The 12,587-nt window shown below is 36.8% G+C and overlaps 1 protein-coding gene across 2 annotated transcripts in view; it reads left to right on the top strand.

Moving 5' to 3' along the window:
- LOC124378226 (VPS10 domain-containing receptor SorCS1) overlaps nucleotides 1–12,587 on the top strand; it is a 208,057-nt gene that overhangs the window by 179,830 nt on the left and 15,640 nt on the right. For both annotated transcript variants that reach the window (XR_006924183.1, XM_046837783.1), the window contains exons 18-22: nucleotides 3,880–4,051; nucleotides 4,677–4,863; nucleotides 7,857–7,990; nucleotides 9,082–9,205; nucleotides 10,401–10,513. Coding sequence is in view for 1 of the 2 variants with exons in the window: in XM_046837783.1 (XP_046693739.1) it covers nucleotides 3,880–4,051; nucleotides 4,677–4,863; nucleotides 7,857–7,990; nucleotides 9,082–9,205; nucleotides 10,401–10,513 (730 nt within the window). In the remaining variant the exon portion in view is untranslated. The remainder of the gene's footprint in view (nucleotides 1–3,879; nucleotides 4,052–4,676; nucleotides 4,864–7,856; nucleotides 7,991–9,081; nucleotides 9,206–10,400; nucleotides 10,514–12,587) is intronic.

The following is a 12,587-nucleotide window of genomic DNA, read 5'->3' as shown; positions in this document are numbered from 1 at the left end:
TAAACTCGTCAACCGCCGAACTAAAGAATTCATTTTATTTATTGTACCTTGTTTCAATTCAATTCAATTCATTTTTATTTGTATAGCGCTTTTAACAATGAACATTGCCTCATCTTTACACAGATAATGTGGTGATTAAACGTAAATATGTTCTTTGTAAGTAAGTTTGTCCCTGATGAGCAACTGTGGCAAGGAAAAACTCCCCGAGATGGCATAAGGAAGAAACCTTGAGAGGAACCAGACTCAAGAGGGAACCCATCCTCATCTGGGTTGCACCAAATGTCCATTTAAAGCAGATATACAATGTTGCGGGGTACAGTGATGATGATCAGAAGCAAACTGCACTCCCGAGTCAGTGCAGCAGACCGCCGACACCAACTACAGTCCAATCCGTCCTCAAAAGCACCCGTTCTACTCCGGAATTACATGGAACCACCCAAGGTGTTGATGAGAGACCGTCCCAAGCTGCACAGAAGTGTGAAGATCCACGGAGGAGAGGGGCAGGAACAGTGGTCACTGGAGCCTCAGGAGCATGTTTAACTCGACCGAGAGAGAGAGAGAGAGAGAGAGAGAGAGAGAGAGAGAAAGAGAGAGAGAGAGAAGAGGGTGATGGGAAGAGAAGGATATGGATTATTAAGTGTCCCTATTGGTGTATGAAAGTTAATGTCACTGTGCAGTTTGGACTCCGGCAAGACTCGCTATGGCAGCATAACTAAAAGGGAACCAGAAGGTAACACAGACATGAGGGATCTCTGGGATGAGGCGACCCACCACACCACCGTCAACAAACCTGAGTGAGCGTGTGAATGTGAGGGGCGACAGCATACAAATATACCAGTTCACCAAACACTCTATATCCATGTTCCCTCCAGATCTGAGCCTTCACCTAAGAAAAATCTACTAATAAAAGGCTTGACTAAATAAATAAGTTTTCAACCTCGACTTGAACACTGAGACTGTGTCCGAGTCCCGAACACTCGTTGGAAGGCTGTTCCATAACTGTGGGGCTTTATAAGAGAAAGATCTGCCCCCTGCTGTAGTCTTCATTATTTGAGGTACCAACAGATAGGCAGCACCTTTTGATCTAAGTATGCGTGGAGGATCATACTGGTACAGAAGTTCACTCAGATACTGTGGTGCGAGACCGTTAAGTGCTTTATACGTCAATAGTAATATTTTATAATCAGTGCGAGATTTGATTGGGAGCCAGTGTAGACTGATTAAAACAGGGGTGATGTGGTCATATTTCCTAGATCTACTGAGGACTCTTGCTGCTGCATTCTGAACTACCTGAAGCTTATTTATGCACTTACTCGCACACCCAGACAGTAAAGCGTTACAGTAGTCTAATCTAGAAGTAACAAAAGCATGAACTAGTTTTTCTGCATCCTGTAACGACATCATATTTCTAATTTTAGCAATATTTCTAAGGTGAAAGAAGGCGATCCTGGTAATATTATTCACGTGAGACTCAAAGGAAAGACTCGGGTCAATAATCACACCAAGGTCTTTGACAGCCGTACACGCTGAAACAGAAACACCATCCAGAGATGCTACGTAATCGGAAAGTTTACTTCTGTTTATTTCTAGTTTTTTTTTTTGTCATTGCAATTGATGCTGGTGTGGTCTGCATTCTTCCCATGGAAGAACTTTCACCAGCTGAGTTGTGTATGCTACAAATCCTATTAAAAGCTTGCAAACACAGTGTTTTATCATTCTAGGAAGACACTTGCATGTTCTTTTTGTTTATATACAACAAATTAAGTAATTTAATTAGGTATTTTTTTATAATTTATGATTTTGAGATTCACTTTGACCAAACAAATATATAAATATCCAGATGTTAAACTTGATTTTCATTTTAAATAATACATTTTAAATTATTAGCATGAATAACAGCTTTACACACTCTTTGCATCTGGATAGTTAGTCTCTTCCAAAAAAAAAAATTGCTATGCCTCTTAACTTTAACTTGCCAAATGTGTGAAATAACACTCCATTACACTCCAGGATATGGGCGTATGATTTGTGTGATTCTCTTGGGGTTTTTTTGGGTGAAAATTAGTTCAATTTGCTGCAGTCCAGATGAAATTGCATGGTATTAAAGTTTGGAATGGTAGCCATATTGGTTTAGTATTTCTCTCACTTGGAATAAGTCCCCAACATTTCTCTCTAATACAACCCTAAAACTTTAAACATCCACCTCCATGTTTGACTGTGGTTGAGAGGCAGTATAGTAACATCATCTCTCCTGTTCTTTGTTTTACTTTACTTTTTATTTTAGAGCTAAAAATGTTACATTTGGAATCAGAACTTTCCTCAAGTCAGCTATTGAATTTTTTTGCCTTTTACCCCTAGTTTGTTGCATAGAACCAAAAAGAACATTCATATTTTAGAAACGATAAAAGCTGTTTCCTAACTTTTGACAGGCCCTGTATTTTTATTACAACAGCACAAAAAAGATGTAAGCTTTAAGGAAAATGCTGAATGGGCAGCTAAAAAGCACAACTGGATTTAGAGTTGAGTTAAGTGCACATAGTGATTTAATAATGAAAATGTGCACACTTCAGTTTTCCCTCAGGTGTAAATTCCGACAAGAAGATCTCCAGAGAGTTGCTGATAACTTACTTATGTTGGATAGTGTTTGCATAGACCAGAGGCATGTCTTAGTTATATATAAAGCCAGAATTCAAGTATAAGCACTTCTGCATAAATATTTTGTATATGCTTAAATGAAAGTCTATCTGCTGTTAAATTAACCCTGGTGGTCTAGTGGTTAGGATGCGGCGCTCTCACCGCTGCGGCCCGGGTTTGATCCCCGGTCAGGGAACCAACCCCAGCCATTCTTAGTGCTGGTCCCAAGCCCGGATAAATGGGGAGGGTTGCATTAGGAAGGGCATCCAGCGTAAAAACATGTGCCAAATCAAACATGCGGAGGATCCGCTGTGGCGACTCCTAACGGGAGAGGCCGAAAGAAAGGTTTTTTTACCTTGAATTTGATGTTTTGGTTGTTAACACATCAAGAATGACAGCGGCATGCCATTAAAAACCAATAAATAAATAAATAAATTTAATTTTTTTATTATTATTTACTGTGTCAAAAAGTTATTGAAAACCACCATTTTATAATTTCTAGATTTAAGAAGAATCTGGCAACCTTTGTGGTGTGAATTACACACAGGCAATACAAATGGCTGAAAAATAGCAAAACAAAAACAGAAATTAAGCTTAATGCTCATGTGACCCAACTTTGAATACATGTATCTTTTCTATCATAAATACTGGCCAACATTTGGTGGACACCTGATCATCATGTTCATCAATAATTATGCCGGGTGATGTGGCCTGACAAAACACCTGACAGCAGGCCACTTGTGTTCTTTTAATTGGTAAACTATGACTTCTTGATGCACCCAGACACTGTCATGTGGAGCAATTGTTATGCTTCAGCATACAAGTACAAAATGAATAACATATACTTTTGAAAAAAAGCAACAGACTGTTTTTTTAATTATTATATTATTAATTATTATAAATGAAAACTTTTCTTAAGATACAAAACAGTAAATTAAGTTTGTATATAAAAAAATTGTGTTATAAAAATAATACATTGAAAAAATGTTCATGAGAATACTCCTACTAATGATAATTATGATAAGAGAAAGAAAAAATTTAGCTTTGTGTAATGTATGCAAGAATGCATTTCGAACTCTCAACAAACAACAAACGAACATAAATAGATTCTGGTGATTTGGCAACCTGGGCAGATCTTAGCACATTTACGCAGTGGAAAATTTTAAGGATCAGTTTAATGAAAGGATGTTTTGATGTTCTGGTGATTTCTAGTCTATACCATTTTGTCTGTTTAAATGTGTGCAGCTACAGAAAGGTGGTGTCTAATAATTGCACGGGCGGTGTGGTGGATCTCTACATGGCCCGTAGGAGGCCGTGCCCCAGTCAGGCCCCTAAAGGCCTGCACCTGGTTACCAGCGAGGGAAAACTCACAGCCACACTGGGCCACAATGTCACCTTCCTCGTTTTCCTAGAACAGGTGATTTATCACTACACTGTACAGGAGTACTTCACTCAAAATGTTAATGTGCTACTGAGTTAGTTGAAGTAGTCATTTGCTCAATGTTATGTGGCTTTCAATCACTAAAAGAGGACTAGCACAGGTGAGTATTAAAAAAAAAATACTTATGCATTCATAAATGGCATTTTTCCTAATGTATTCATAATGTACTGCTTTTTCCTCTAAATGCTAATCACCAGGCTTTAAACAGTATAATAGGACTTCTTAGAATTTTTATTTGTTTATTTCCACTATGGTCTACTTAGGGTTTTTTCATAATTTGACTTTTTTTAGCATTAAGTTGGACTGAATAGAGTATGGATTAAACAATAGCAAGATGTAACAGAGATTAGGTCCTAGATATTAGTGTATTCTGTTTCTCTTTGAAATTCAAAGGTTTTGAGCCAGACAACAGGCTGTCTCATGTCAAAGTTGATTATTCAATAAATCATGTCCCTGCATGCAAAGCAAAGTCCCTGCCTGACAAGTGCTCTCTAAAATCTTCAAGGCAAACGTGAAATTACCTTTTTACTTTTAACGGCCATCCAAAGCAATAGCTTATTTGACGTTGAAATCATTAGTGTCATTGCCGGTTTCACGGCAGGGCGATGGATCAAGGACGAGCATCACCGTGGACTTTGGAGACGGCCACGCCATCACATACTCCAATGTGAGCTCCATCGAAGACGGGATCAAACACATCTACAAGAACGTGGGAATCTATAGAGTGACCGCTACGGCCGAGAATAGCCTGGGCTTCGAGACGGCGGTTCTTTTCTTGCATGTTACATGTGAGTTCCTGACTGTGTTTGCATGCACTACATACATTGCATTTTAATAATGAACTGTTTGTCTGTACATTAAAATGGACACTCTGTAGAAAATCTCCATTCATGTACATGCTACATCTTTTCTGATCAAAAAATACCATGCAAACATGGAGCTGCAGTACGAGCTGTCATACTGATGAGAGTCCAATTATTGTACTTTTTATGACCATACTGCTTATGTTGTTTTGTCTAAAATATCTAATTTATTTATTTTCATTTTGCCAAAACCTGATCATAGTGTGATTATTAAGCTAACTGTGAGCTCAAGAGTTTCCACCCACGGTAAAGATTTTGACATTTCATATCTGCTTGTTTGATTGTTAAAAATAACATAACATGCACTGATCATCCATTGGTGTTTTTACACATCTTTAATTGTTACCAAGATTAAAAAGTCACTGTCTGGGCATATCTAGACATAAAACAGGTTTTATTAAATACCTGCTGAATAGTAACCACAGAACTAAAACAAAATCAGATATAAAAAAAGCAAGTGGAAAAAATAAAAGGAAATACATTAAACTTGACATATACAGGTAGCCACCAACTTAATGATTGAGATTCATTACAATGACACCATCGTAGCTTAAAAATATTGTTCTATTCGAGACATACAGTAGCCTAGCCTAACCATCAGTATGGGGTAGTATATTGTAATTGGTTAATAACTTACAATTACAATTTAAATTACAATACATATTTCAGCAAAACAAAGCAATTTACAGTACCATATAGTATTAACTTTACAGTGTATATGTATGTAGCAGCATGTGTGTGGACAAGCACTGACTGCGGGCAAGCGGATGAGCGCCTATTCATGAGTGGAGGGCAAAGTCAGACACGCCCTCTTTCAGTGTTTGGCGATGCAGATAAAAAGGAAAGAGACACGAGCTAAATTGGTCTTTAAAACACCAAAAATACAGAAAAAAATAACACAGAGATCGCTCTAACACCATAACAACTGAACTCTGTCAACCTCTGGCGAAAGTAAGGCATCTCACAAGGCAGAAGATGCACACATCCTGGCAACATCCCAACATATCCTACCGCATATACTGTATGCTGCTATGTTGGCTCGGTACGCAAAACTTAAAATATTTGTAAAATTTGTAGTATCGCTATCGTCATCGTAAGATCGAAATAATAAATACACACTAAACCAATATGATTATATAGTACATAAGAAAATACAGTATCTTATCTCATTTCTCAACATTTTAGTATATCTTCTCAAGGGACAATGCTATAGAAATGAAACTTGGATATATTTTAGAGTAGTCAATGTGCAGCTTGTACAGCAGATTTACTGTCCTCTAAAAATAATTCAACATAACTGGCAAAAAAAAGTGAGCAAACCCAAAGTGAACATGTCAAAACTGTGTCCAAAGTGTCAATATTTTATGTGAGCACCATTGATATCTAGCACTGCCTTAATCCTCCTTCGCATGGAATTTACCAGACCTGCACAGGTTGTTGCTGGGATCCTCTTCCACTCCTCCATAATGACATCACGGAGCTGCTGGATATTAGACACGTGATGCTTTTCACAGATGCTCAATAAAGTGCAGGTGGAATAGTTGCTAGAATGTAAAATATCTACAGATATAGATGCTGTATTATTTATTGTGCATTTTTCCTTTTAAGAGCCACTATCCACACTGACATATGGTGCGATTTCAGACAAATGTTATCTCCACACTTGCAAAAGTTCAGCTAATTATTGCAGGGAAACAAGCCCAGAGCTTCCACTGACTGTGTGTTATGCTGAGCTGCTATACAAATTGACAAATTCATGTAAAATAAATGTTAAATACAGGCTAAATGTAATTTTAAGGATTATATATATATATATATATATAATCACGTTGTTTATTTTTTCATCAGTTTTAGAACAAAACTGAAAAAACTGAAATATAATTGTGACAAGTCTAGTGATTAGTGGGGGTTGGAAACTGGCAGTTGACCAAATTGCAGAGAAAAAAAACACATGTAAGTACCAGCTCTCAGCATGTATTAGAGAGAAAGAATAACTTTGCACCATTTCCACAGATTTGTCATTAGATATAATTATGCAGAATGGAGTCAAAGATCTTTAGCTGATTTCTTTGATTTTGTTGTACAGTTTCTTTGGCACTCAAATTTTTCATATTCCAATTTAGTATACTGATTTTAATAAGAAGCATGTGCCGATAGCCTACAGATTAATAGTAACATATATTAGTGCAAAAATATATCTTAAAATTAGCACACTATACTTTTCTCAGTCTACAAGGCCAAAAATCTAAATACGAAAGTTTTTGTTGCGTTTGTGATTTCATGACCCAAGTTGTCAATAGATTTTGAACCAAAGACGAGGTTATATATGGGATATTGATTTTAACATGCTGGTGCTCTTTTACCGGCTGTTAGAACAGTTTGTTGTTGATCTATGGCAGGCTGTATTTTGACATAAAGTACATGCTGATCTGATCAGAAATCATTAGGTACATTAATCAGTATGTGGTGTTTCGTCCCTCACCGTTACCTCCGACTGATCTGACCATTGCTGGTGTGTTGAAACAGACAGATATCATGGTGCTGATTTATTGATCAGGCAAAGGTCCCAGTCTTCAGATCTGTCAATCCAGCCGAGCTTGGGAAACAGAAATGGTTGCCTTTGAAGCACAGGAGATGAAAAATCTTTCTCAGATGGCAGGAGCTTGCAGAGTGGAACAGCTGTGAATATATATTGGATACAGCTTTTTTTCTTACTTTGTCCTGTAAATTAACTCTTTTTTTTTTTTACCTGATTCTTTTTTAACCCAGATTTCTGTTTTTTTTTGTTTTGTTTTTTTATCTATGGCTTCATTTTCGGTCCGTCTCACCTCTCTTTCTCTCTCTCTCTCTCTCTCTCTCTCTCTCTCTCTCTCTCTCTCTCTCTCTCTCTCTCTCTTTTGTGTTTCTTTTCGGAGTAGGTCAGCTGGAGTATATCCATCTCTCTGCGCCATTTGTGGCAGTGAAAAATAAGGAAGTCAACCTGACAGTGGTTATGTGGCCGAGCCAAGTGGGAACCGTCACCTACATCTGGTGGTTTGGGAACAACTCAGAGGTACAGCATCTTCACTTTCAGCCTCCATGCATCAAAATGCAAATAGCTCTGTAAGTCTTAAATCAGGAGTAAGACTGAGCAGATATGAAAGGAGCAGAAATGTTAATTATTAGTAGTATTAATGTATCACTGAATTTCATAAACTGGATTTGTAAGTAAGGATGTGCCAAGCAAGGAAAACAGAACTGTTATTGGATGCAGAATTGGAAGGGACAATTTAAAAACTTAATTGATAAATAAATAAATTCAAATAAATAAATAAAATGCCACAAAGCATAATATTAAGGGCAGGCAAACCCACAAATATAAAAAGGGTGGGTGATCAGTAAATAACAATAACTGGGCAAAACTGTGAACGATAATATAGGAAGAAAAAACAAAAACAAAGAAATATCATGTATGAAACATAGGTTAAAATGGCTTAGTAATCAAAGTGACTGCATGATTTACTATGTGCAACTCAAGTCTGAACAGCTTTGAATGCCAAACAAAAGGACCAATGATATCCTGAACATCTCGGGGGAGACATTACATGAATGAACACCCACATGACAATGAACCAATGATGAGATGGGATGGAAACAAGATACAAGATGCGACCTGGCTTGTATTTTGCTCACTCCAAACAGGGAGTTTATCTACATGACAGTTAGCATGTTTCTAAGCAACTCTGGTCTCCAATCTAAATATTGGAACTTGATCTAATTTTATATTATAGAAAAACGTCAATATGCGATAGCTACACAATGCATCAACATTATACTGCACTATTGCTTCATCTCAGTGTTTGTCAGTATGAACAATTTATTTATTTGTTTGTTTACTAATTAAATGTTTGGTCTGCTTCCTGATGCTAGGTGCATTTCTTCTTCCCAAAACAAGAGTTCTTTTAAACATTTGTTTTTTGCTCCATGATTCTCAGATCAAAATGTCTGCAACAAAATAAGATTACAAATAAGATTTTTTTTTTTTTTAACAAATTTAGCTTTTGACCAAAACTGACAAGCAATCATTGCAAGTTATGTCTTTCTTAATCTTTTGCATTGCTCTGCCCCTTTGTATGTGTTTTGCCCTTGGTTTCACAACCCCAGCCAATAATCACGCTGGAGGGGAGCGTGGCTTTTACTTTCCCTCGGGAAGGAATAAACATCGTCACCGTGCAGGTGGTAGCCGGGAGCACTATTCAGCAAGACAGGAAAACCATTGCAGTCCACGGTGAGTGGCTGTTTCTTGACAGCTTGCCAACCTGGGAATACTGTTTTTATGCTCTTACTCTGCCCTCCATCTCTGTTTTGCCTGTGGAAATAAATCTGTAGCTCTGTCAGCTGGATTGAAGGGAAATACATGACTGTTAGAATACATTTCACAGTCAGTCTATTTTTACAGAATTAAGTATGTGTGTATTTTGTATAGATATCTATAGCTTAAGACAGAATATACTGTATACAGCAAAAGTACCAAGAATGTATTTCATCATCTAAAGAAAACAATGTAATTATTACTATTCATTAATATTTGGAAGAAAAGTTTGTTCTTATTTATTTAAAGTGCCAATAACTCATTATACATAATGGTGATATGTGTGGTCCAAGCACCTTTTGCCAGTAGTGGCCCCAGTGAACAGCTCTTCCATGGATATACCAATAAAGAATCCTTAGTTAAATACACGCATACTATTTCATAATCGTAGCTTAAAGCAAATTGTTTAAGATGCCTCCTGAAACTGGTTTGGCTGGCAGTTCAACTCAAATTTTATCCAAAATAGATACATAGCTTAATCCCACCCCCCTGTCTGATCACACCTGAACATGTGGCATTACAATCTAGTCCTTGTTGTTAAGCATTTACGCTCTGCCACATGTGATTTAAATCTTAACGTTTTTGAATCGAGGTTCAGACTTTCAACGCTTTTGGACACTGTATCAACATTTTATCTATCTATCTATATATCTATATCTATCTATCTATCTATCTATCTATCTATCTATCTATCTATCTATCTATCTATCTATCTATCTATATATATATATATATATATATATATATAAATGAATACTTTTAAATTGTTTGTTTGCTTGTTAAGGCAAATGACCTAAAAAGTGGGCAAAAAAGTAAATAAATAAATTAAAATATCACTGATGGGTCACAAGATCAGACAAAGCCTAAGTAGCATCAAGCGACAAATGTGTCTCAGGTACAGTTTGGACCCCAGATAATTCAATCTGCAATGTTTTGCAGATTGATCAGTAACTTAGTTTGAATTCTGTATTGTATAGACTCTACAAAGGCTTATAAGTAATTCCAGTGTAACTGATGAGGAGTTTTCAATTTTCAAAATGCTTAAAGAAAACATTGTTAAAACTATGTTTTGTTTTATTTATATTATTTTATTTATATTTCTATTTTACAGAATATTTCAGGTCCCATCTTTTAGCCTTTTCCTCTAATCTGGATGATCACAACCCTGACGTAGCAGAATGGAGGCAAGATGTTAGCAGAGTCATCAAAAACTCCATGGTCCATGTGAGTAAAGTGTGAGGCTTCCTCATCTTTGATGTATTGGATCAAGAGCACTGCGCTAACTTCAGACTTCCTCCCTAATTAATTATAACCATCCTGAGCTGGAACAGTTCTTTCGTTCTTACTCGAGCGATTGCTTTTGCTCAAAGTTCAAGACTTCTCTAAATCACACTAAGGCGTGGATCTGTTGCAAATGAGCAATGTATGCACTGTGGTTCCACAGAAACATAATTTCTGCCTACCTCTCAATAATCCTCATGTTTCAAAGAAATGAAGCGATGAACTGCCACAGAGGAGGGTTTATGATGCTGTCTAATAACTGCACAAAAGGTGCTTTTAAACTTTCTGCTGACCAATGAGAAGTTAAATCTCCCACCATCTGGCATATCTGGGCATGGTCAGGAGCTTTATTACAGTATGTGAATAGACTGGAATGATGTGGAATGCTAGATTACATTAAGGTGTTAACTAATTTTCTAGTTTAAAAGAATAGAATGACTAAAATTAGTGTAAACAGTACATTTAAAAAATACATGTAAAACAATAAATTTTTATTAGATATTAATTTCAAGAAAGAAGGAAACTAAATGAGTACTAAATGACAGTTGGCAAATGTGGTCTGCAAGTAGTTAAAGATGAATAAATCGCATTAGGATGTGCTGTTATTCGAATCTTTAGTGTGGAAACAGTAACCCATATCACACCATCTTTAGGTTGATTTTTAAACACAATGACATGTTCCATAGTGCTGTATTTCTAACATAATAATGGAAAGCTTCCAAAATATTTTTTTCAGGTCTCTTTCTGTAAACAATTGATTTTACTGATAAAATAATACAGTTTATTAACATTTCGTATATCTTATTGCATCACGATCAAAAGATGCACCCTTGGGCAAGCAATCCTTTTCAAGAATGTAGCATCTAAATATATCCTGCCTTGTTGCATCTACACAACTGTGTAGGCTCGTCTAATATGCATGAATGCATCTACTGGTGGCAGTAAAGAGGAAAAAAAAGCATTTTAGCCCAAACCACAGTAGTTATGTTTGCCATATGTGTGCTCCACTCCACTGGAGTCATAATGTGGCTAATGAGTTTTCAGCAGACCACTCGGGGCCTTACAGAACTATGGCACATTTTAACCTTGAAATCTGACCTGGAACTGATGTCGCTATTTCGGTTTTAATTGCCTGACTGCCTATATTATATCTTCAAAATAAGAACAGACTGTGTGATGCATGATTGGAATCTGCCATAGAAGATCTGAAGCTCTAAAGTTTTAATTACTGATTTTGTATGATGTCTTTAGCACAGTTTTTTTTTTTTTTTTTTTGGTATTTATTTCTGTTAGTGAAACAAGCAGCAGATCCGTGTTTGTTTGTAAGATAATGCTGGGTGTGAATGCACTGTCAGCTTAAATCTGTCAGAAAACACAGAAGGTAATGGACTTACAGGGATTACAGGGAGGTACAAACAATTGGCAGAATTGATCAGAACTTTTTGTAGAGTTTAGTGGATTTGGTCTCATTTTCTGTGTAAGCACCTGTTTGTCAACACATCAGTTAGGTCAACAAATCAGAGGTTACAGGAGAAAGATTAGTGAGAATTTCAACATTTTTTTAAATTCCAGTATTTGTGGGAAATTCTTGGGAAGTTGCCAGACCTGGTTAGGATTTCTCAACTGTCCAGATTTGTGAAAATTTCTAAACAAGTTTTTTGGTTTGGTGGGAATTTCTAAAGAGGCTGCCAGAATTGTTGATAATTTCTGAGGAAGCTGGCATGGTCTGTGGGAATTTTAGTGAGAGCTTCGTTGGGCAGAACTTGTGTGAAAGCTACCAGATTGTTGAGAATTAATGAAAGCTGGCATGACTTGTATGAATTTCTGAGGAGGCTGCCAGAATTTATGGGAATTTCGGTGAACTGCCAGAATTGGTGAGAATTTCTGAGAGAGCTGTTAGGATTTGGTCAGAATTCCTAAGGAAGCTGCCAGGATTGGTTAGAATTTATGAGAGAACTGCCAGGATTTGTGGGGTTTTCTGGGGGAGCTGCCAGGATTGGTGAGAATTTCAGAGAGA

Source organism: Silurus meridionalis, chromosome 24, assembly GCF_014805685.1.
Source record: "Silurus meridionalis isolate SWU-2019-XX chromosome 24, ASM1480568v1, whole genome shotgun sequence".
Taxonomy (NCBI): Eukaryota; Metazoa; Chordata; class Actinopteri; order Siluriformes; family Siluridae; genus Silurus; species Silurus meridionalis.
This window is presented reverse-complemented; position numbering and strand designations above follow the sequence as displayed.